The 25,436-nt window shown below is 41.8% G+C and overlaps 1 protein-coding gene across 6 annotated transcripts in view; it reads right to left on the bottom strand.

Annotated features, from left to right (window-relative positions):
- Positions 1-25,436, bottom strand: part of ATPSCKMT (ATP synthase c subunit lysine N-methyltransferase) — a 341,459-nt gene that overhangs the window by 62,223 nt on the left and 253,800 nt on the right. For all 6 annotated transcript variants that reach the window (XM_073630732.1, XM_073630734.1, XM_073630733.1 and 3 more), the window contains one exon: positions 12,062-12,112. In XM_073630732.1, the coding sequence (XP_073486833.1) occupies positions 12,062-12,112 (51 nt within the window). The remainder of the gene's footprint in view (positions 1-12,061; positions 12,113-25,436) is intronic.

Below are 25,436 nucleotides of genomic sequence, written 5' to 3'. Positions count from 1 at the left end.
CTCCTTACGTCCAATGAGGAGCGATGAAGCTGAAGAGGTTTGATATTTTGCTATCTTTGCATGGTGTAAGCGGCCCGTTTGTAATACATGGGGCCTCAATGCACAGACATCTTTAGCTGGGAACAAAACGTATCCTTGTACTAAAAAGAGCGAATGGGGTTATGTCACAGGAAGTGATACCTACCTGTTATTTGATGGTCCAGATGGCATCTGGCCACTGGCCTCGTGAAAGGAGAGGCCCATTGTCCTCCCTGGAACTTTTTCAGTTTAGGGATATTTTTTCTGTTCTGTTTCTTATTTTTTCTTCATTGCACATGGATAGGATCATCAGAGTCCTATACGTTGCAGTCTGGAGTTGCCTTGCATTTCACAGTGAAGTCTCTTTTGTTATGCTGCTTGTGCGGCTGCACAGATTGCTTCTTAGCACAGATGTTCATGTCCTCAGAGACTGGTTCTACACTAGTTATTGGCTGGAAGTGTGTCGACTATGGCTGTATTATTGGAGACTGGACCCCATCCACCATCAGTATGCATTGCCCGGGCCATGTGCTTGGGAACCCCATGAGTGCTACCCTGAATGGCCTTTTATATTACAACTGCACAGTGTTGTTATCTGACACCCCTATTGTACTTGGTCTTTTGATGGCTGCCATCCCTATTGCCTCCTGGAACATTAGGGGACTCTAAAATCTACTTAAACGCACCATGATTTCTACAGCACTCTTGCCCGCTATCAGCGCTTTACAAGAAACTCACCTTACAGTGGACACACTGTTCTGTCTAAACTTTGCCTGGGTAGCACGAGCATTTGATTCCACTCATACCTCCTTCTCTTGGGTGTAAGTGTTTTGATCAATCGGGCCCTGGACTTCAAGGTTTTTGACAAATTGGTAGATACTGAAGGCAGATATATATTTATGACGTGTTGCATTTTTCAGCTTAAATGTATATTAGCATTTGTGTATGTGCCGCCTCCATTTAACTCTGAGGTTTTGAAGACATTACTGATCTAGCAGCCCTTGGGTTCCATTGTCTTGTGGGGGACCTTAATTGCTATCTTGATCCAGCCCTGGACAAACACCCCCCCGAAGTTATCGGGAGATGGACCTCGCAGCACGGTGCTCATGAAATTCATAAAGGAGGTAGGCTGGGTGCACCCATGGAGGTGTAGATATCCTTTACAGAAGCAATTTTCTTGCTTCTCCATGTCAGGTCACCTGAGACCAGGTGACAGATGCACTCTGTAGGAGTGGGAAGTGCACCGCTAAGGTAGTGGACCCTAAGGCTGACTGCTGCGGATGGAACTCGGGGTGGGTTCAGGAAGCAGGTCTACAGGATAACTAACATGGATCCCAGTGGAAGCTAGAGCATATATTCCCCAGGGTGCGGAGTCTAAGAGCCAGCGGGTGTTCACCAGAGCCTCTAGTGGTGAGGATGGACTGCGCTGCAGTCTGGCTCCAGGTCCGGCCCCTAGGGTCTCACAGATCACGCTCACCGTAGACTACTGGAGAAGAGGAAGGAGGCAGCAGGCTGGAACGACAGGGAAGTAAGAGGTAAGCCAAAGGTCAAGGCGACTAGCAGACAAGGATAAACATAACATGCCAAAGGTCAGGATAACAAGCAGACAGGGAGAGTCGAGAACAGGCCAAAGTCGGTAACAGGAATCAGACGTAGGAAACACAGCAAGTACACACGGAGGCTAACACACAATGGTTGATCAGCACTGCTGGCTTACAGTGCACAGGTTAATATAGGGTTCCCTGATAGGGCCTGCGGTGGGGCCATGCTTAGAGGAGAGGTTATAAAACCAGTCAGGTGAGAGGCACCGTCTTTAGAAATGAACACATGGAGACAGGTAAGCTAACAGAGAAAACTCTATTGTATATCCATGACAGTACCCCCCCCTCTAATGAGGCCTCCCCCTCCCCCGCCAGATGAAACCTTCTCAACAGACGAGGCGCAAAGATCTCAGAAGCAGTGATCCAAGACCTTTCCTCAGGACCAAACCCTTCCCAATGTACGAGGTACTGAAGAATGCCTCTATGGCGCTGGGAATCGAGAACTTGACTAACCTCGTACTTAAGATTATCCTCAGAGACCGAAACTGAGGTAGGGAGAGGACGAGAGGACTTATTGAGGGCTAAAGGCTTCTTAGGAATGGGTAAAGGCATAAGAAGACCATCAGGAGTCTGAGCAGGGTCCCCCAGACCCTTAAAGATGAGCTGGACATCCAGCACAGGATCATCAGACTGGGCAGAAGTCAGTGGATCCCTGAGACCAGGTTGGTTAGAAAGTGATGTGTCACAGAAGTCAAGCTGGATAGCTTCACTGAGCATAGGCTGAACTGGTGCAGAGGCCGACTGAACAGCATTGCCAGGTGCAGCGACCACCAGAATCGCATCACAGGGCGTAGCGACTGTGGAACTGGTAGACGAGTCAGCCAGGGTGTGCGTCCAAGAGGGTCCAGGAACAAGCAAAGGTAAATGACCATGCTAACTGGAGTGAATGATCGGCTCAAGTTCACAGGTGGGCTCCTCATCCAGAGTGCCACATGACCCAGAGAGTGCCTCAGCGCGACTATTGCAGGGGACATTCCAGAAATCGCTATATGCAGCGGGAAGAGCAGAAGATACTGGGATGGTGGCAACAGGGAATTTCTCTTTTGGGGTAACCTTGAGTAGGCAGGAAGGGGAACAGGAGGAACCCCAAGCCAGGCCCTGTCCAGCAGTCCAGTCAATGTGTGGAGAATGGAACTGTAACCAAGGAAGACCTAATATGATAGGAGATGAAGCCTTAGGTAAGACAAGGAAAGATATCCACTCCTGGTGGACTGTCCCTACCGACATTTTAACAGGGAGGGTCTGGAAGCAGATAGGACCCCCTGGTTGAACAGTGCCATCAATCGCCAAGACCACCAATGGCGTTGAAAGGGGCAAAAGGGTTAAACTCATGGAAGATGCAGTTTCCCAATCCATGAAATTGCCAGCAGCTCCGGAATCCAGATGTGCCGAGACTGAACAAGAGGAAGCGCCGACATGAAGGAACACAGAAAGAAGAAGATGAGAAGGTGAAGGTGATACTTCAAGGGTATAATACTCCACCTTCCAGATGTATTAGCCCTAATCGTTTTTCCGGACGAAGAGAACGAGTGTCACGAAAATGACCTTTGGCCCCACAATAGAGGCACAGGCCCAGAGTTCTGCACCTAGCGCGTTCTTTAGGAGACAACTTGGTCCAGCCCAGCTGCATAAGTTCCTCAGCGGGCAGGGGGTGCTCCTCGGATCGAAGAGAAGGGACTGGGAGCTCAAGCTGCCTAAGGAACGGGGAGTGCTGACGTCTTTTTTCCAGGGCCCTCTCCTGAAAGCGAATATCGATCTGGTTACACAAGGTGATGACACCGTCCAGATCAGCAGGAAGGGATCTTCCTGCTAATTCATCCTTCACTCTATCAGAGAGGCCATGTAAAAAGGTTGCAACTAGGGCCTCATTGTTCCAGCTCAATTGAGCTGTGAGGATGCGGAACTGAAGAGCATACTGTCCCACAGAAGCGGATTCTTGACAGAGACATTCCTCGAAGATATTCCGAAAAAGTTTCAATAAATCAGACAGGCTAGAAACCACTGTATCATTCAGTTCCCACAGAGGGGCAGCCCAAGCTAGCGCCTCGCCGGACAGGAGGGATATAGTATAGGCTACTTTCGCCCAATCGGATGTGAAGGTTTTGGGGCTGAAGTTCAAAATGAATTGTGCACTGGCTAAGGAACCCTCTGCAAGACTTGGAGTCCCCAGAGAAAGGAGCCGAAGCTGGCAGTTGAAATGAATGTGTGGCTGCGACTGGTGCGATAGGTGCAGCAGCAGATAGCGGTTGAGGTTGTTTAACCGGGGGTCCTAATGAGGCCTGAACCTGTTCAAAACGGGATGCCAAATCCTGAAGGAATCGCACCACTTGCGATTCCTGGGTGTCAAGTCTGCGAACTAAGCCCTGCAACAGATCATCTGCGGGTAGCGGCACATCAGCCGGATCCATGGCTGATCAAACTGTCAGGTCACCTGAGACCAGGTGACAGATGCACTCTGTAGGAGTGGGAAGTGCACCGCTAAGGTAGTGGACCCTAAGGCTGACTGCTGCGGATGGAACTCAGGGTGGGTTCAGGAAGCAGGTCTACAGGATAACTAACATGGATCCCAGTGGGAGCTAGAGCATAGATTCTCCAGGGTGCGGAGTCTAAGAGCCAGCGGGTGTTCACCAGAGCCTCTAGTGGTGAGGATGGACTGCGCTGCAGTCTGGCTCCAGGTCGCGGCCCCCAGGGTCTCACAGCTCACGCTCACCGTAGACTACAGGAGAAGAGGAAGGAGGCAGCAGGCTGGAACGACAGGGAAGTAAGGGGTAAGCCAAAGGTCAGGGCGACTAGCAGACAAGGATAAACATAACATGCCAAAGGTCAGGGTAACAAGCAGACAGGGAGAGTCGAGAACAGGCCAAAGTCGGTAACCGGAATCAGACGTAGGAAACACAGCAAGTACACACGGAGGCTAAGAAACAATGGTTGATCAGCACTGCTGGCTTACAGTGCACAGGTTAATATAGGGTTCCCTGATAGGGCCTGCGGTGGGGCCATGCTTAGAGGAGAGGTTATAAAACCAGTCAAGTGAGAGGCAGCTGGTCTTTAGAGATGAACACATGGAGACAGGTAAGCTAACAGAGAAAACTCTATTGCATAACCATGACACTCCAATTTGCTTATGTACACTACAAGCCTTACACCTAGTGCAGGATGTGAAATACTTCCTGAGAGGCATATCGGATCATTCTCCTCTCCTTGTCTATTTAAACTCCAAGCCCATATCCACTTTAGAGAGGGCCCCATGGAAGCTAAATGCCTTTTGGCTAAATCTTATACAATCCCATACCCGCATCACATCCCAGATTTCAACATTTTGGAGTACCAATGCTGACTATTGGGATCCTCTTACATCCTGGGATGCATTTAGGGCATTCCTGCGGGGAGTATTCATCTCAGAAATAGCCACTATTAAAAAGGCCTCAGGCTCCCAAAAGAAGCAGGCTGTGCAGCTGGTAAGTCGTTTGGTGGTGGAATTTACAGACAATCCATCTAATGTCACTTGAGAAATTAGTATTTGCACAAGAGGGGTTGAATTAGCTCACCACCTCGGCCGCGGATAAGAAACGCTTCTTCAGTAAATTGGCCTTTTATGAGGAGGGGGAGCAGTCTGGCTGCCTACTTGCGAGGATAGTACAATCACAACAGACCTCTCCTTCGATATGTGCTTTACGCACTAAGGCGGGGGCTGGTTATGAAAGAGTTAGTGGAATTTTATTTCAAACTATATCAGTCTAAACAATATTCCCTAGAATCCCTCCATACATTCCTACAAGGAGTGGAGTTACCACAATTGTCAGATTCACATAGGAAATTATTAGACTCTTCATTAACACTGGTGGAAATGCAGCTGGCGGTCAGTTCGTTCCCAAAGTCTAAGGCACCAGAAGATGACAGCCATCCCATAAAGGCATATAAGCAGTATGGAGAGGTTATTCTTTCCTGTTTGCTTAAAGTACCTAAAATTGCCAGAAAACAAAGGTGTCTTTCTAGTTCCATGTGTAGAGCTAATATTGTATTGTTACTAAAACCAGGTAAAGAACCTCTAGATCCAGGGTCCTATCTCTCTTTTACACAGTGACAGCGACAGCTCTGAGGTAAAATGGGGTTGTCTCATCTATTTGTTCACTCGGATCTGAATTTATCCCACAACGATACACTGCAATTAATTTGCGCAGATTGTTCTTCAATTTACAATTCGAGGCAGACAATTGGGGTGACGGAGCCTTACAACTGTTCGACGCACACAAGGGTTTAAACCCTTAGCGGCCCTGATTCGGTCTAATACATCCTTTTGTGGCTTTAGATATGGGGACGTACAGGAAAAATGATGTTATAAGCCGATGTTACTATGCTTCTACTGGGGGATACCACAGACTCATTTTGAGAAGCCATGACAGGCATAGCCAATTTTGGGACCTATTCTGGCCTCACCATTAACTGGTCCAAATCATCCATAATGCCCTTGGACGTAACTCCTGATTCCCCAGGCTCAGCCCTATATAATATACCGGTATTACCAAAATTTAAATACTTGGGTATATATGTTCCCCGAGACCCCTAGATTATGTTTATTTGAACTTGTCGCCACTGTTTGCTCGGATACAGGATAAAATCAAAGTTTGGTCAATGCTTAAGTTATCAGTAGTAGGGAAAATAAATCTCATAAAAATGATCTTTATGCTACAACTACTGTATGTATTTCATGATACCCCCAATGGTCATTCCCTTAAAAATCTTTTGGATTATTAATTCCATATTTAGATCATTCATATGGCAGTCTAAGCCCCCGACTTCAAAGGTCACAGGATGGAGGAGGCCTAACTTTACCTAATCCATGGCTTTACTACTTAGCGGGCCAGCTGCAGCATATCGCACGTGTCATGTCTCAGGAGGGTGCCAGAGCAGATCCCACTGCTCGCGTAGTGCACTATGTGTCAGGGATGGGGAGTGTAGAGATGGGACTGGAGGCATTGGCATTCAGCAAGTCCAATAAACTTTTTCCTACCTGGGGATTTACGCAAAAGATTTGGAATAATACAAGGCAGATGCAGGAGGTCAATGGGTTCACCGGATTTAGCCCAATCAGGGGTAATGGGCGCTACCCAGAGCTGAAGTCATTACAATACCGGGCTAGATGGAAGTATTTTGCTATAACGCACACGTCTCATATATTTGACAATGGTCAATTGTGTTCTTTTCCTAGTCTACAAGCTAAATTTAACCTCCCGCAATCCAAATATTTTTATTATTTACAACTACAACATGCTATTAGGGCACAGCCTGGGGAAGGCATTTGGGTCACGCAGTCCACTCCTATATTTAATTACAGGTCAGAGGTGGAACTATACAAGGGATTTATCTCCAGGTACTATTACATGTTGTTGTTAATCTTTGTGAAGGATTTTCCTTTGAGAGCAGAGCATAGATGGGAGCAAAATGTGGGTGCCTTTGAGGAACAGTGGGAGGAGGCCATGCAGGCAGTACAAATGTGCTCCCACAATGTTACCCAAATGCTTTCTCCTTAGAGTTCACCTCACCCCAGCAAGACTATTTAAAATGGGGAAGAGAGAGGATTCTATATGTACCAAATGTTCCCATGATCATGGGGATTTGATCCATCGTCTATGGAGATGCCCAAAACTACATATATATTGGAAGAAGGTTACGGATACCCTCTCCAGAGTATTTGGAGTTAATGTTGTTATGGATCCTACACCTTGCCTTTTAGGCATTATAGATGATCTTCAGGTGGGAGGAAGTAGCCAAACAAGCCACAGCCAGGGTGCTGTTTCAGGCCTGTATCTCGATTCTTCGACACTGGAATGCGACTGAGCTTCCCTTGTGGAAGCAGTGGGTAGTACAAATGGGCATGATACTACGTCTGGAGAAGTTTTTTTTTTCCAACATAGAGGACGCCCAGGCAAATACCAAGCAGGATGGTCACCCTGGTTGGATATGCCATCGCCATCCCCGATGGATTTAATTCTGGATAGAATTTTGTGATTACTCAGGTACAACTAGTGAGATATTGCTGATGGGGTGTGAGGAGTTAATAATAAAACAGGTGCATGTATTGACCTAGAAACCTTGATTTGATGTACAGCAATGGAAATTTGAATGTGTTTTAAGGATATATTCGATGTAATCTCTTTGGACCGAACAAATGTTTGTAATGTTACTTTTTGTTCTCAATAAAAACTTTATTTGAGATAAAAAAAAAAGTTATGCACTTGGTGGCTAAAAACATGCATGCATTATTCATTCTAGATGGAACCAACGGTTGAGAAGGATTTGGGTGTTCTGGTAGATCCAACTAAATAATAGCATAAAATGCCAAGCAAGCAAAATACTTTCTTGTATTAAAAGGAAGTATAGACTTGAGCGAGAGAGAGATAATTTTGCCCCGTACAAATACATGAACCACTTGCCGACCAGCCACCGTCATTATACCGCGGCAGGTCAGCTCGTTCCTGCAAATCAATACACTGGTACTTCGGCTCCTTTAAAGAGCCATAGCAGACACGCTCGCCCGCTGCACAAACACACAAATCCCCGTTCTGACAGGAGAGGAGAGACAGATCTGCTGTTCCTAGTAATTAGGAACAGCGATCTGTCTCCTCCTCCAGTAAGTCCTATCCCCCCACATTTAGAAACACACATGAGGGAACATATTTAACCCCTTGGTCACCCCCTGTTAACCCCTTCCCTTCCAGTGACATTTACAGTAATCAGTGCATTTTTATAGCACTGATCGCTGTATAAATGTCAGTGGTCCCAAAAACAGTCAAAAGTGTCTCTGGTTTCGCTGCAATGTCGCAGTCCCACTAAAAATCGCAGATCACCACCATTACTAGTATAAAAAAATAATAGTAATAAAAATGCCATAAATCTAGCCCCTATTTTGTAAACGCTATAACTTTTGCGCAAACCAATCAATATATGCTTACTGCGATTTTTTTACCAAAAGTATGTAGAAGAATACATATTGGCCTAAATTGATGAAGAAATTTGTTTTTTTTTTAAATTTGGGGATATTTATTATAGCAAAAAGTAAAAAATATTATTTTTTTCAAAATTTTGTTTGGGTACAGCGTCGCACGACCGCGCAATTGTCAGTTAAAGTGACAGTGCTATATCGCAAAAAATTGCCTAGTCATATTAAGGGGTCAAATCCTTCCGGAGCTGAAGTGATAATAAGATAAATAAGACCTCATCTAGAATATGAAGTTTGGTTTTGGGCACCAGTTCTCAAAAAGGATATTGGGGAACTAGGGAAATTGCAGAGAGAATGCAACCAAACTGACAAGAGGCATGGAGGACTTCAACTATGAGGAAAGATCAGCTAAACTGAAATTATTCACTCTTGGGAAGGGGTGAATAAGGGGGATATGATCACATGTATAAATAAAAAGTGGTCCTTATAGTGAACTTGATGCAGAGTTATTCAATTAAGGTCATTACAAATGTTAAAAGGGAGCTTTTTATGTTTGGAGATTTAACCTCCACGCGTGGAAAGGCTTCATAACAGTAAGAGCTGTTAAAATGTGGAAAAGACTCCCTCAAGAACTAGTTCTGGCCAGCTCTGGTGCGATTTTCATGTGAATTTAGTACTGCTGTGATTTTCAATCTGCTTTTGTATGCTAGAAATGCCTTCCATCCTCTTTTCTAGAAAACTGCCTTCAATCCACTTCCATGCAAATCTGTCTTCTAGCCACTTCTATGCAAAACTGCCTTCCAGACACTTCTATGCAAAACTGGCTATAATTCATGTGAACAGTCATCTCAGAATGCCACTATACAATATGCTGTGCAGCTTAGGAACGCATGCCCTTCCATGTGCTCCTTGCTGTGAAGGCCCGTTATAGATGGAGGCAGTGGCCGTTTGTTTGTACTGTTGGAATGCTGGTGAGGGGGTGCACTGGACACCTTTGCTGCCATTGTGGTATGTTCTGGGTTTCTAGTGTGCCCCTGTGCCTTTAAGGAGGGGTGGGCTACTTCCAGGTTCACCTGCCCTCTGCCAATCCATTATAATGCATGTGCTTCTACTATGGAGGCTCTCAAAAATGTATAGAGTTAAGACTGCGGATAATAATGGAGTGCCTTAGCACGACCTCCTCAGCTTACACATATATTTGCAAATGTGTGCTAACTTAGCCCCTGTTTTTAATGCAAACTGTTATGCCCTGTACACACGGTCGGATTTTCCGATGGAAAATGTGTGTTAGGACCTTGTTGTCGGAAATTAGGACTGTCTGTGGGCTCCATCACACATTTTCCATCGGAATTTCCGACACACAAAGTTTGAGAGCAGGCTATAAAATTTTCCGACAACAAAATCCGTTGTCGGAAATTCCGATCGTGTGTACACAAATCCGACGCACAAAGTGCCACGCATGCTCAGAATAAATTAAGAGATGAAAGTTATTGGCTACTGCCCCGTTTATAGTCCCGACGTACGTGTTTTACGTCACCACGTTCAGAACGATCGGATTTTCCGACAACTTTGTGTGACCGTGTGTATGCAAGACAAATTTGAGCCAACATCCGTCGGAAAAAATCCATGGATTTTGTTGTCGGAATGTCCGATCAATGTCCGACCGTGTGTACGGGGCATTAGACAGGTTAATTTAGTTGGAAGCACGCTGGCTGGTGAGTTGAGCTTGGAATTTTAATTCACGCCAGGGCATTTTGGGATTGTGGCAGAATCGCTGCAATTCTGCCCGCGATCTTAAAACGCACTACAATCGCAAAATGCAGGTACAGGTGCCATTATTTTCAATAGCAACTAAAGTGCAGTGCAGTTTTGTTGCGATTGATGTATGATTTATCGTGCTGCAAATCGCATTGCATAAAGCGTGTCACCCAAAAAGGAGCAGGAGCTTCTTTTAGGTGAAAAGCTTCACATTATGCAATTTGCTGTGCGATAAATGGAATAAATTGCAGAGATTCTGCCGTGATTCCAAAAGGCCCAAGTGTGAATGGAGCCTCACAGAGCGGACGCCGGAGCTTGATTTGGCTGCTCAGCATGTGCTTGTACTGAGCACCCAAGTGCTTCCGTGTGCGAGGGTAACCTGAAAAAATAAAGTTTTTTTTTTCTCACTGGGGCCGGTGCCTCATTTACTTGCTCAGCAGAAGCCCTTCTTCTGAGCGTTAAGAGAGACCGACACTCCCATTTCCTGACAAGCACCAAATCAGTGCTTGTCCCACTGCAAGATCTCTCCCTTCCCTGCTAGTCCTCAGGTACGGTGCTGGAGACAGATAGAGAGGTGAGTAGGAGATAACAGCACAATGTTAAAACCTTATTTATATACACTGCGTGTATATGTATATGTGTATATATATATATATTTTGGTTTTGGTTAAATGTATTCATTTTGTTAGGACAAGTAGATTGGGACCCCGATTTAGTCCCTTGGACAAGTCGTTTTTATTTTCTTTAATTTCCACACTTCTGACATAGTTCTGTACATGGAGGATTTCTATTTATTTATTTATTTATTTATTTTATTATATTGGTTGATTTAAATGCACCTATGTACTTTTTCGGGTTCTTGAGGGAGTCTATTCCACATCAGCTCTTACTGTGATGAAGCCTTTCCATATGTGGCAGTTAAATCTCTTTTCCTCTAACTATGTAACCATGTAACTATGTAGCACAGCATTGTGCAAGAAGGGGAGAGAGTCACATGCTCACCCACACACAGTACCAGCCTTTTCTCATTGCTCTGAAAGGCAAACACGGTGGCTTGTAATAATAATAATAATATTACAAATAATAATAATAATCATGAATGCGCTGAACATGTTATATTGACCTTAAACCATTTGTTACCCTAAAAAAATGAATCCTGTTCCTTTAAAGCATGTTATACAGCACAGTGCTTGTGCTGTGTAATTTGGCCCCCTGTATTACCTGAAATACCTGGCTGATCCTGCCTGGCTATGCCCTCCCCTCTGTAAATTGACCATGATGTATCATGGCTGCTGAGCCCTGACACTGTGGTCAGTTTACGTGCCTCCATCAGCCGCAGCTCTCCTGTCTCTCCTCTGTCCTCTCTCCCTGCCTGCCTGCTCTGTGTCAAGTGCCCACCCCCTCCCCTCCTGCTGCTGAAATAACTTTGAATCTTATATAATCCTCTTTGTCTTGTTATGCTAGATGTTCCTGTCTCTGTGATTTATTAAAAAAAAGCAGTTTATACCTTTCAGTGCGCCAATCAGCGATCACGTGATCAGCCAGCTCTCTCCTCCTCTCTTCCTGACTGACACCAAGTGGGGGGGAATCTTGGCCCTGCCCGCTGCAGCTGTCAGACGGGGAGAGCAGAGAGACAGGAGCATCTAGCATAACGAGACAAAGAGGATTATATAAAGGTAGCAGAGTTGGTTAACAACCACTTTAATACTTTTCATAGCACTATAGCACAATATAAATAACTTACCATCGGTGGAACTCCAAAAATAACAACATTTGTATATGGCGAGAAATTTACCTAAAAAAAGAAAAAAAGTTTTTTACTTCATGAATATGGAATAAATAATTGGATCCTTTTGCAAAAGAAATAATGATTTTTCTATGTAATTTAATGTATACAAATCCAATGTAAAGCACAATTCTAGACCCTAAAAAAACTGTAACTACATTTTTTCCACTTTTTAATACGTTCAGAGAAAAATAGCAAATCTATTTGATATTTAGGCAGGTATGGTGAAATACTGCATATTTCACATTTATTTTGGCAGGGGTTAAATCGTTTTCTAGACAATTTGAATATTAACACATATGGTTTAAAGTTTATACCAAACATAAATAAAACATGGGTTAATTACTTATGCCACGTACACACGATCAGAAATGCCGCCAGCAAAAGACCGATGTGAGCTTTTGGTCGGAAAATGCGACCGTGTGTATGCTCTTGTATACTTTTGCTGGTGGAATTACAGTGAGCAAAAGATTGAGAGCAGGTTCTCTATTTTTCTGTCGGAAAAAGTTCCTATCCGAAAATGCGATCGTCTGTATGCAATTTGAACATGCAAAAAATCACGCATGCTCCGAATCAAGTACAAGACGGAAGCGATCGGTCTGGTAAAATTAGCATTCATAATGGAGATAGCACATTCGTCACGCTGCAAATTATTGGATCTTTTAATGCAGCGCATTCTTTTGTTCTTTATAATGCTAGAATAATGAATTTGTTTTGCTGCTGATATTCACACAGAGTTATGACAAACTTATTTCTTTATTATTTCTTGTGATCTCCTGAATAATCTTTTTTGTTTTTAAAGCCAGATCTCCATAATAATGTTTAGAATTATTTTTTAGAGTCACCTTTTTTTTTATTTATAATCAAGATCTCCTGTTTTTTGGATTATTTTTAAATTATTTTCTAGTGATCTCCATAATTTTTGTTTTGGTGTGTCAAATTTCCACAACCACATTATTATCTTGTATTTTTAAAGCTCAAGGAGGTTGGTTGGTGTCCCTTGTTAGTTATATTTTTTAAATATACCTGCCTACTCACAAACAAACTGTCCTTTTTGAAGAAAAACACATAGGCAAGTATTTTCATATTAAAAAATCTCCATTTATTCTGGCTCATAACAAAATAAAGAGGAAGGCAATGCTAGAGAAACTGATTGAATTTGCGAAGCCTTTGTACCCCAGGGCACACATCAACTCTTTGTAAATTAAAATTGGTAGCCTGAGAAGTCCATATAATAGGGAGCACAATCTGGTCCAGGACTCCCAGAGATCAGGAACAGCAGCAGATGACATATATGTCCCCGGGCTGTAGTACTACCACAGCCTGCGTCTTCTGTCAGACCAGACTGAATCCAGGCCATCACTTTCATGTCTTCCTTGCAGCCTTCCCTCCACGCTTCCCTGCAGTCTTCCCTGCAGCCATCCTTGGAGGCTGTGGCTCTGAAGGTGGACTTGTGGCAGGAGGAGGAGGATGGGTGAGCGCACATAAGTTCATGTTCTCACTAATTTGGCCCCTCAACCCCTTCTGAAGGGCCTGAAAAATAATATTCTCACACATGAAGCATTGGCCCTCCTCCATTTGCTGCAATTTTGCAGCTACATAGCAGCCATAGGCCTCTTTAGCATTGGGGGTGTTTTCAGGGCCACATTAGCATCCTTAAAGAGGCCCAGTGCTGCCTCCGCCATGTCCTTCCTGGCCCTTTCTGTTGTGAGGCGGAGGGGGGCACCTGGGATTTGGTGAGGCTACTGGGCCTGGCCACCTCCTGGGAGACACTTACCCCCGCCTCCTCCTGGCTGACACATACCAGAGCCTCGTCCTGGCTCAGGTCTTCCTGTGTATGAAAAATAGACATAGTTTTAGTTTTTGGTTCATCAATCACACACAATTTTCAGCTCATGACTGTTGCAAATTAAATGTTAATAAATAAAAAAGACTATCATTCTGAGCCCAGCATTTTTCATTCTTGTCACAATCATTTTTGGCCCCACAGTCTAAATATGTAAAACACTTTTTGTAAAATTATTCATTTGTTATCAATAATAACATCTAGTTAACAACGCTAATTTTCGGACAATAAATATGTTAAAATATACTATACCTGGCTCCAGCTGGGCTCCTCCACTTCTTCTAGGGTGGAAGGCCCAGGTTGGTCCTCGGAAGCCACAGCTGGGGTTGAGGAAAGGGTTGAGGGAAGTGTAGAAAGTGATTCCCTGGCTTCAATCTGGTCTTCCAGAAACTGCAATGCCTTCCTAGCTGGTTTATTTCGATATAAGGGGTTTATAACCCCCCCACAAATTTCTCATATCCCTGTATCTATCAATGAACTGACCCATGAATTCAGGGTCTTTGAATTGTTTAATATTTGCTGAAAGACAAAACACAAGACCAAAACACTAATATCAGGCTAAACTCTCCTAATCTTATCCCAATATAGGCCTCAATCTAGAATTAGTATAGGCCACTGATGTCCCAAGTTAAGATGTTACCTTCGTTATAACGTTCGGCGCTTCCGGTCCTCCTTCCTGCGCACACAGATCATACGTACGACACAAGTGTGTTAGCTTTATGTACACTGCGCATGCATGAAGCTCCGCACGCCCCTGACGTTCTTTCTGGAATATTCCCCACCCTTTCTCTTTCGGCACAATGGGAGAGCACATGGCAGAGACACAGCAGGTGCGTGATAATAGCAGTAACGAGGAGGAAAGCCCGGAGCCAGAAACGTCCCGATCCCGGAGGAGAAGATATAAGACCTCAAATATGTCCTTTGTGGAGATGGTGGACATCTTGAAGATGGCCGACTATGATGGGAAGTACGGACCTTACCTAAACCCAAATGTGAGAAAGGCCAAGATCATGACTAAAGTTGTGAAGAGTCTGCACAGGAATTTTGCGGTACGACGATCCAAAGAGCAATTGAAGAAACGCTGGTCAGACCTGAAATTGAGGGAGCAGGATCAGTACAGAAGAATCAAAAGAGTGCTTCTAAAAAGTACGTATTTGTCGTGTGTTCCTATTATTATTATTACTTGCATGTTGCTCCGTGTGCTTTTCTTTACTGTTGTACATTTAAAAATGGCTACTTTCATGTTCGTGGGCACAGTAATCGGTCGCAGTACACATCGTTCATTTGCCAACTAAATACGATGTTTTTAGCAGATACAGGGTTAATTACATTTGGTCATGCTAATTTGTATTAAAAGAAGTTTAGGACATTGTTGTCTCAATGTATTTGTAACTAGAATTAATTGCAAACTTGATTCAGTGTAATGTAAGGAGAGGACACTCAGCAGCTGTTTACACATCTGGACTCAGGAGCACTAGTGTGGGACACCAGAAGATACTTTTTAGGGTGTCCCACACAGGTGATCCAGTGGATACTAGGGGTGTCTACATGTGTGAAAGTTGTCCAAAAAAGGTAAGTATTCCAGCTTTGTTAAGAGAATAAATCATTTCTTTAACTTGGAACTCTGCCCAAACAGACAATTGTACCCCACTTCCAAGCAATGTTTCACATTCATATTTCTGGCCACAAATATCTGTGTGCTAAGTATACCTTTTGTTTCATTCTCATAGGGGAGAAAAGACTCGGGACATCTGAGGACACCAGGAACCCCCACCTCAGGATGAAGGGGGGCAGAGGACACCACAACCTCAGGATGTGGAGGGAGGAGAGGTGGAAGAAGTGGTTGAAATTGCCACCACAACAGGTCAGTGTCTGACACCACAGATTCAGGTAATAGATATATGCCTGCATATTTATAATACATGGTGTGTTTTTTTATTTTAGGTGACGTGCATGTTGTGGAAGAACAATCTACTCATTTCACCAGTGACAGTGCACAAAGGCTAATCAGGACATAATGTTTTGTAGTCGGGATTTAGACTTCACAAAGGAAAAAACCAAGGAGATTGAACAAAGAATGAAGAACATGATTCATGTATTAGATAGAATCTAAATCCTAAAAATATTACACATTTTTTTTTTAAGAAAATTTAACTAAAGTTTTAATACAGTTTAAAAGCCAAATTTGGAAGATGCACACAGTGTGCCAACATGTGCTATCTGCCATCAGGGGATATCAAGGTACGTGTTTTGTGGGTGCAACCCCTTCCTCGCAACTCTAGTAGGTGAGAGGAAGGGGTTGCACCCTCAAAACATGTCCATTGATCCCCCATGATTGGAGATAGCACATGTTGACATTAGGCATGGGATCAGAAAGGAAATCCCCATTTTGACTCACAATTTGTGTGCATCTTCTAAATTTGGCTTTTACAGGGGTGACATCACCCCATCTGATGAAGGCAATATCAACACAGTTTTGACACTATAATGTCTGATATTGCCTTCATTTTTTCAATGTTGAACTTTGTAAGTTCCAGAGTTGTGTATGTTATGTTTGGAAATATAACAAACTTTAAAAAACCAAGATGTATTTTTTTTTACCCCAAAATGTTTTATAATGCACATGTGCACTGTTGCCTTATGAGTTTATGTGAAATCTCCACTAATAGCTGTAAAATATTGTAATTATGAAAATATTTAATTTAGCTGGCATCTATGAAAGAAGGGCAAAAGGGTTTCATTAAAGCTTTTGTTAAGAGCAGACAATGTGGGCCGAGGCTTGTATATACAAACAATGGAGAGCCAATTCCATTGTTTTACACCTACTCGCTTCAAAGGGTCCCATGCTGGGATATGCATTGGAGGGAGCCCAACCCATAATCAATACCTAAGTTCCTGGGGAAATTCAATTAAATCACCTGGCCGGCATAGTCACGAGGATTTGCATGAAAGGGGGTCGACTTATGGAGTAAGCCCTCCAATCATGATCCAAACTAGGCCAACCAATGAGACATCAGCCTGGTTTGATATACTCAGAGCCAAGGGAAGGTAACTCTCTCTCTGGGGAACAGCAGCCATCAGAATGGAACTAAAGGGTAATTATGAAAAAGGTCTGTTTTACTTGTAACTTAGATTACTGTTTTAAGGAATATACTCTGTATTCCTTCATGTAAATGTTTTTATTTCAACCTAATATTTTCTTCCTTGGTGTAAGACGATAGATAGATGATTGTGTATTAGCTAGACTTTCAACTGCTTCCTAATAAATGTTATTATATTTGAAGCTTTCACTCTTGGTTGAAAAGAACTCATTTAACCCACATCATATCTATGAGATATGAAAAATCTTAAATATAGATTTTTTAGGGTAACAGATGGCGACCACGGCAGTAGAGTACAAGACTGAAAGTATTTAATATAATACTGAGATTTGTGTAATGCAGATTAAGGTTATTGGGAGTAATTTAAACTGAGTCAGTTTGTCCTGGAAGTTGGAGGTCACAACAAGTTTATCTAAGGAAAATTATTAGTGGGTATTAGATTAACTCTAAAAAGGAGGGAGTATACACCACATATTATTTTGTTTTGCTTAATATCCCGTAATTTTAATTGAAAAGGTTCTTTGGAAGTACCATTATAATGTAATGTAATGGGGAGAAAGTAACTTGGCGGGAAAATTAACCAGTGTTTGAGTGTGCTGTATGGTGAGTACATGTGTTTCATCTGTTGAACCTTTTCAACAAAATTAAGACCACCCTCATCGATTGAGGGTGGTCTTAATTTTGTTGAAAAGGTTCAACAGATTTTTGTTTTTAATTTAAATGGTGTGTCCACTAAAGGCATAGTATTGTGTGTAGGACATTGAAAATGAGCTACAAGAGAGTAGTTTGGTTTATTTGTTTGTTTGTTTTTTTAGCTGTGGGAATTTACAAGCAGTAATATTCTCATTGGCGTCAGTTAAAGTACAAAAAAGTCTTGTTGCTGAATGCTGAAGCTAATATCTGAGAAAGATTATTATTATAGGGTATAAGGTGCAGTTAGCATACTATATTATACCTTGAAATTTTTTTTTTAAAGGATAAACCCTAACAAAATTTGATAATCTGAGTTTGTGGTAGATTTGTTTTTTTAAACTGAATTTGGTTTAACATTGGCATAAACAAGGCTGTGTTTACCTTTCTATTGTAAACCTGGAGGGCTACCCATCCTATTTTATTCCCGGTGGCCTTACTATTGTTCCTTTTGTCCCCCGGGTCTATTGTTTTGCGGGTGTAGGCTCAGACAAGGTAAACTAGAGTCTATTGTGTGTAGGCTACAGGCTAGTGTTAGTGTGTCTCCACTAAGCGAAAAGATTGTTTTATTGAGAGCTGAAAATATTTTTTATACTTTACTGTATTTTCTGAATTGAATTCTATTTGAGTTTCTGTTTATTGTTCTTTTTTCCCCTCCTTCTATAGCGACTGTATAGTACAGGGGAACATTTAACGTAATCTAGCTTACAAATTGTGCATATTATTTGTTGATAATTGCAGCCATGTCCTGTCTAGAAAAGTTTGTAGCACCTTATACTATTAAACATAAGAGCAATGCATTTGCCTGTGATGCTAAATTGCATTTATCCCCTTGGGCCTATGTCCAGGAGTTATTTGAAAAACAATTTAAAACAACCAAAAAGAGTAAAAAGCTCAAAGGTTTAGCTGTAGCAGGCATGTATTCGGCTTGCATGGCTATGAATGCTAAAATACAGCAATTTGAAGATATAGTCTATAATAAAAATATTACAATTTTTGAGAGGGAAAAGGAGAATACAGCTTTACATAACCAAGTACAAACCTTAACTACCCTTAATCAAATGGTTAATGCCTCACAGGAGGAAAATGTTAAAAATTACAAATTGGCCCAAAAAGAAGTGGTACAATATAAAAACATGCTAACCAAAGTGGAGACTGAACTGGACCACATAATTAGTGCATATAAAGTGATCCAAAATCAGTTACATGAAACTAAGAAAGGAAAATTTATAGATCACACACAGTGCACACAAACAGAGATACAGTTGCTACAAACAATTTTAATTCTTTAAAGGACAGGCTAGCAGATGTGAACATGCTAATGCTACGGCACCTACTTGTGCCTATGAAATTTTTGTCCTTTTTTTTCACACAAATAGAGCTTTTTTTTGGTGGTATTTACTCACCGTTGGGTATTTTATTTTTTGCGCTATAAAATAAAAAAGACTGAAAATTTGGTAAAAAAATGAATTTTTCTTTGTTTCTGTTATAAAATTTAGCAAATTAGTAATTTTTCTTTGTAAATTTTGGCCAAAATTTATACTGCTACATATCTTTGGTAAAAATAAGTACAACTTGGTGTATATTATTTGGTCTTTGTGAATGTTAGAGAGTCCAAAAGCTATGGTGCCAATATCTGAAAATTGATCACACCTGAAGTACTGACAGCCTATCTAATTTCTTGAGACCCTAACATGCCAGAAATGTACAAATACCCCCCAAATGACCCCTTTTTGGAAAGAAGACATTCCAAGGTATTTGAAAAGATGCATGGTGAGTTTTTTTGAAATTGTCATTTTTTCCCACAATTCTTTGCAAAATCAAGATTTTTTTTTTTCCACAAAATTGTCATATTAGAAGGTTATTTCTCACACACAGCATATGCATAGCACAAATTACACCCCAAAACACATTCTGCTATTACTCCCGAGTATGGCAATACCACATGTGTGAGACTTTTACACAGCGTGGCCACATACAGAGGCCCAACATGTAGGTAGCACCTCCAGGCGTTCTGGAGCACCCAGGCCAATTCTTATATTTCTCTCCTACATGTAAAAATCATTTATTTGCTAGAAAATTACATAGAACCCCAAAACATTATATATATATTTTTAGCAAAGACCCTAGAGAATACAATGGCGGTTGTTGCAACTTTTTATCTTGCACAGTATTTGCGCAGCAATTTTTCGAACGCTTTTTTTTTGTTTTGTGCTTTAAAAAAAAAAAAAAAAAAACAGTAAAGTTAGCCCATTGTTTTTTGCATAATATGAAAGATGAAGTTACGCCGAGTAAATAGATACCTAACATGTCACCCTTCAAAATTGCACACGCTCGTGGAATGGTGCCAAACTTCACTACCTAAAAATCTCCATAGGTGACGCTTTAACATTTTTTACTGGTTACATGTTTTGAGTTACAGAGGAGGTCTAGGGCCAAAATTATTGCTCTCGCTCCAATGTTTGCAGTGATACCTCACATGTGTGGTTTGAACACCATTTTCATATGTGGGCGGGACTTACGTATGCGTTCGCTTCTGCATGCGAGCACACGGACAGGGGCGCTTTAAAATGTATTTTTTTTATTGTTCATTTTACGTTATTTGTTTTAGTTTAACACTTTTTTCCCAAAAAAAAAAAAAATTTTGTTCACTTTTATTCCTATTACAAGGAATGTAAACATCCCTTGTAATAGGAATATGGCATGACAGGTCCTCTTTACAGTTAGATATGGGGTCAATAAGACCCCGCATCTCACCTCTAGGCTGGGAAGCCTGACATAAAAAAAAAAAACGATCCTGGCTTCGATCGTAGTGATGAGTGGGTAGAAGCACCGGAGGGTGGCGGGAAGGGGGGGCGTCCCCTCTCGCCTCCTATAAGAACGATCAAGCAGTGGAACAGCCGCTAGCCGCTATGATCATTCTTATGGTGTAGGGAATCGCTGGCTGAAAAAGCTGATATCTGAATGATGCCTGTAGCTGCAGGCATCATTCAGATAACCCCACACAAAGTCAAGGATGTCATATGACGGCGGGCAGGAACTGGTTAAAAATTGCAGAGCATTGCGGGGTATTGTGGAGTATTGCAGAGTATTGCGGGGTATTGCGGGGTATTGCAGGGTATTGCAGGGTATTGCAGAGTATTGCTGGGTATTGCGGAGTATTGCGGGGAATTGCAGAGTACTGCAGGGTATTGCAGGGTATTGCGTGGTAGTGCAGGGTAGTGCAGAGTATTGCAGGGTAGTGCAGGGTATTGCAGAGTATTGCAGGGTATTGCAGAGTAGTGCAGAGTATTGCAGAGTATTGCGGGGTATTGCGGGGTATTGCAGAGTATTGCGGGGTATTGCAGGGTAGTGCAGAGTATTGCGGGGTATTGCAGGGTAGATTGCAGAGTATTGCGGGGTATTGCTGGGTATATTGCAGAGTATATTGCAGAGTATTGTTGGGTATATTGCAGAGTATTGCTGGGTATATTGCAGAGTATTGCAGGGTATATTACCGAGTATATTGCAGAGTATTGCAGGGTATATTGCAGAGTATTACTTGCAGAGTATTGCAGGGTATATTGCTGAGTATTGCAGGGTATATTACAGAGTATATTGCAGAGTATTGCAGGGTATATTGCAGAGTATTGAAGGGTATATTGCAGAGTATTGCTGGGTATATTGCAGAGTATATTGCAGAGTATTGCAGGGTATATTGCAGAGTATTGCTTGCAGAGTATTGCAGGATATATTGCAGGGTATATTGCAGAGTATTGCTGGGTATATTGCAGAGTATTGCTGGGTATTTTGCAGAGTATTGCAGGGTATATTGCAGAGTATTGCAGGGTATATTACAGAGTATATTACAGAGTATATTGCAGAGTATTGCTGGGTGTATTGCAGAGTATATTGCAGAGTATTGCTGGGTATATTGCAGAGTATTACAGGGTATATTGCAGAGTATTGCAGGGTATATTACAGAGTATATTGCAGAGTATTGCAGGGTATATTGCAGAGTATAGCTGGGTATATTGCAGAGTATTGCAGGGTATATTGCAGGGTATATTGCAGGGTATATTGCAGAGTATTGCTGGGTATATTGCAGAGTATTGCAGGGTATATTACAGAGTATATTGCAGAGTATTCCAGGATATATTGCAGGGTATATTGCAGAGTATATTGCAGAGTATATTGCAGGGTATATTGCAGGGATGGCTGAGCATGGAGGGATGGATGTGACTACAACTGTCACTGAGCAGCGCTGTGGGCCCTACACATGCAGCCCACAGCGGTGCTGCCATCCGATCCCTCCCCCTCTCCCCTCGCACTGTACCGATCGGTACACAGAGGGGAGGGAGGAACTGGCGTCATGAAATGACGCCGGTTTGTTTACATGTGATGACGGAGCGATCACATACTAAACGGCTGCGGAAGTTCTCAGGGGGCGCGCGAGAGCAGGATTGTGGGAGGACGTCCACCCAGAACGAGCCGACCGCGCTGCAGCTGTCTTTCGAGTATGGCCCGGGGTCGGCAAGTGGTTAAACAGAGATCCTACTCTCTCTAATACAACTTCTTGTTGCCTGCTTGACTTGCAAATGGGTTTGCACTGAGAGTCAATTGATATGTTAATCACCACCGAGAGAGAGAGAGTGTTACCTTTTGTATAACTACAATGTTTGAAGGCAGTTTCAATTGCTTTTCTTGGTGTTTCACAAAATACAGATTCAATATCCTTTTTTTTTTTAATTTGTTTCATTTTTTTTTCCTCTCTCATTTTTATTCTTTTTTTTTTTTTTTTTTTTACGGTCATTTTTTTTGTTTACAAAAAAAAGGGGGAAGAAAGATTTTAATTATTTTTCTGTTTTTAATTTTTCTTTTAATGCTTATTATTTTTCTTCCTTTCCTATATTAGCTTTATTTTTTTTTTTTTTTTTTGGTGATTCTTGAGTTTGATCTCACTAGGGTGAAATAAAAAAAAAAAAAGAGAGGAGTAGGGGGAACATTATATGGAGAACATTTAAAATGGTTAGAAATGTTGATATAGAATATTAAAGCTTCCCTATAGCATTTTGGGGATGGGACAAAGTTCCATCAGTTTTTTTTTCTTCTCTTTCGACATTGGATAATTGTTTTATATAAATATATGTCATTGTAGCTATTACAAACTATGACAGTAACACCTGGGAGTTAGCAACAGTCATGTGACTATTTTCTTTGTATATGTGACATACAATCCTCTCTACAGTTCTAATATTGGTCAGTCATCATATGTGGTCATTGATCAATTTTTTTTTGTTGGTCAGTTTTCTTTTTTGTGCCATAACTAAGTTCAAAGAGCATTGCGTGAATATCATATAAATATACTGGGACTGGTGAGACTCATAGTGATTGGCAAATAGCAGGAAGTATAGTACAATTGTACTTAAGAGTAATTTAGTTTGATTGTTCCTGAAGCCACTAGTGACTGGTGACATCCCACTTATCCGTATTCTGAAATCAAGTTATTTTGTCTGCGTAGGCGACACTGCCTAATCTGCACTGAGAACTCTTAAAGTGATGACCTCTTCCGCAGCCTGCTAAAAGCAGGACTCACACAGTAGCTAACACACGGTAGCCAAGGACGGAGCTATATGCCCAAATGTTTGGCACCAGACAAGGTTGAACTGAACACAGTTTCAGTAAAAGGAGTTAGTGGTGAGTTGCGATGGCAACAAAATCCCCCTGGACACTTGAAGGGTCATACACACACACACACACACACACACACACACAACGTGGTATTCGACAGAAGGTGGGGCAGAGGTACTTGCAGGCATATGACAATGGAGGAAGAAAGATGGGGGGATGGAAATCAGACACCTGGCTGAAGGGCATAACCATTCAAATTGTTACACATGTCACTGGGAAAGGGGTCTCATTATTATGTCGCAGTATATCTATGGCAATTCTAATCAAAGGTCCTTACTGCTCAGACTTACCAGACAAGCATTCATTTGAATGCATATGTCTTAAATGTACTTGTGTTTTTCTTTCTCTACCTCTGTCCACATTAATAAAGAAAAATCTTAGAAAGCCAGGAAAGCTGGTCCAGAGGCCATTACTGTATGCTGTATCCAACTGGAATCACCATGGAAGGCTGTCCCAGAAGCAAGGGCAACATGATCCAGATTGACATTATTGACTTTTGCACTATTATTGGACGGTTGAGAACAAGGATCCTCATGGTTTTTTTTCCCCTACGTGTTTTTTTTTTGGTGTGTTTTGTATCTCATGATTTGTATTATGGACTTATGACATCCAAAACAAGTGATGACTACCGATACTAAGATCCAGAAATGTGAATGAACTGTAGAGTTGGCGAGTTTAAAAGTTTTTTCTTCTCAAAGAGTTTTATTTCTTTTCAGAGGGCAAAGCCAAAAGTGCCAAATATTAAAGGAGATTGCACATAAACCATTATTCTAGGTGTGGCCGAGTCTCATATTCTCAACTGGCCACAAGGGGCCATCTGTTGCCTTATGAGTTTATGTGAAATCTCCATTAATAGCTGTAAAATATTGTAATTATGAAAATATTTCATTTAGCTGGATCTATGAAAGCAGGGCAAAAGGGTTTAATTGAAGCTTGTGTTAAGAGCAGACAATGTGGGCCGAGGCTTGTATATACAAACAATGGAGAGCCAATTCCATTGTTTTACACCTACTCGCTTCAAAGGGTCCCATGCTGGGATATGCATTGGAGGGAGCCCAACCCATAATCAATACCTAAGTTCCTGGGGAAATTCAATTAAATCAACTGGCCGGCATAGTCACGAGGATTTGCATGAAAGGGGGCCGACTTATGGAGTAAGCCCTCCAATCATGATCCAAGCTAGGCCAACCAATGAGACATCAGCCTGGTTTGATATACTCAGAGCCAAGGGGAGGTAACTCTCTCTCTGGGGAACAGCAGCCATCAGAATGGAACTAAAGGGTAATTATGAAAAAGGTCTGTTTTACTTGTAACTTAAATTACAGTTTTAAGGAATATACTCTGTATTCCTTTATGTAAATATTTTATTTCAACCTAATATTTTCCTTGTCAAAAGAAGTTTATTGAGTATACAATATTATAAAGATACATAAAGTAAGTTTACAAGGATCTATAAAGTAAGCTCATTGTTTTACAGTAGGGTTTATATAGGTAAATATCATGAAATTTCAAATATTAAACATTGGGTTCACGTAAACCTAAATTAAAGATATATATCATTTCCTTAGTTACTTTTGTAGGTATTTAAATGATTTATACCTACTATACATATTGTTTACAGGTAGAGTGTATATAGGTCAAATAAATTCTGATAATGAGCTTTAATCGTAAGGTGGAGAAAAGGAAAGAGAAAGAAGAAAAAGGGTAGAAAGGCAGAGATATGGTCCACAAGGTTGTCCTGCTCGTCAGTTTATTATTCTTTTTAGTTCTCTTTGAAGCCTTAGAATGGGTGTCTCTGTAAGTCATTTAATCTGCTACCATGGCAACAGGACAGAGTCATTGAAGTTTGACAGGAACTGTTGTTTTATCCAAGGATGCCAAAGTTTTTCAAATTTTGGAATTTGATTTTGATCGATGGCTACCATCTTAGCATGGGACATTGTATTATTCATTCTGTGAATTGTTTCTGCTAGTACCAATGTAGGAGATTTCCATGCCTTGGCCACTGTTTGTTTTGTAGCCGTTG

The sequence above is a fragment of the Aquarana catesbeiana genome, linkage group LG05 (genome assembly GCF_042186555.1).
Source record: "Aquarana catesbeiana isolate 2022-GZ linkage group LG05, ASM4218655v1, whole genome shotgun sequence".
NCBI classification, from domain to species: domain Eukaryota; kingdom Metazoa; phylum Chordata; class Amphibia; order Anura; family Ranidae; genus Aquarana; species Aquarana catesbeiana.
Note: the sequence above shows the minus strand (reverse complement) of the source record. Positions and strands in the feature narration are given on the sequence as shown.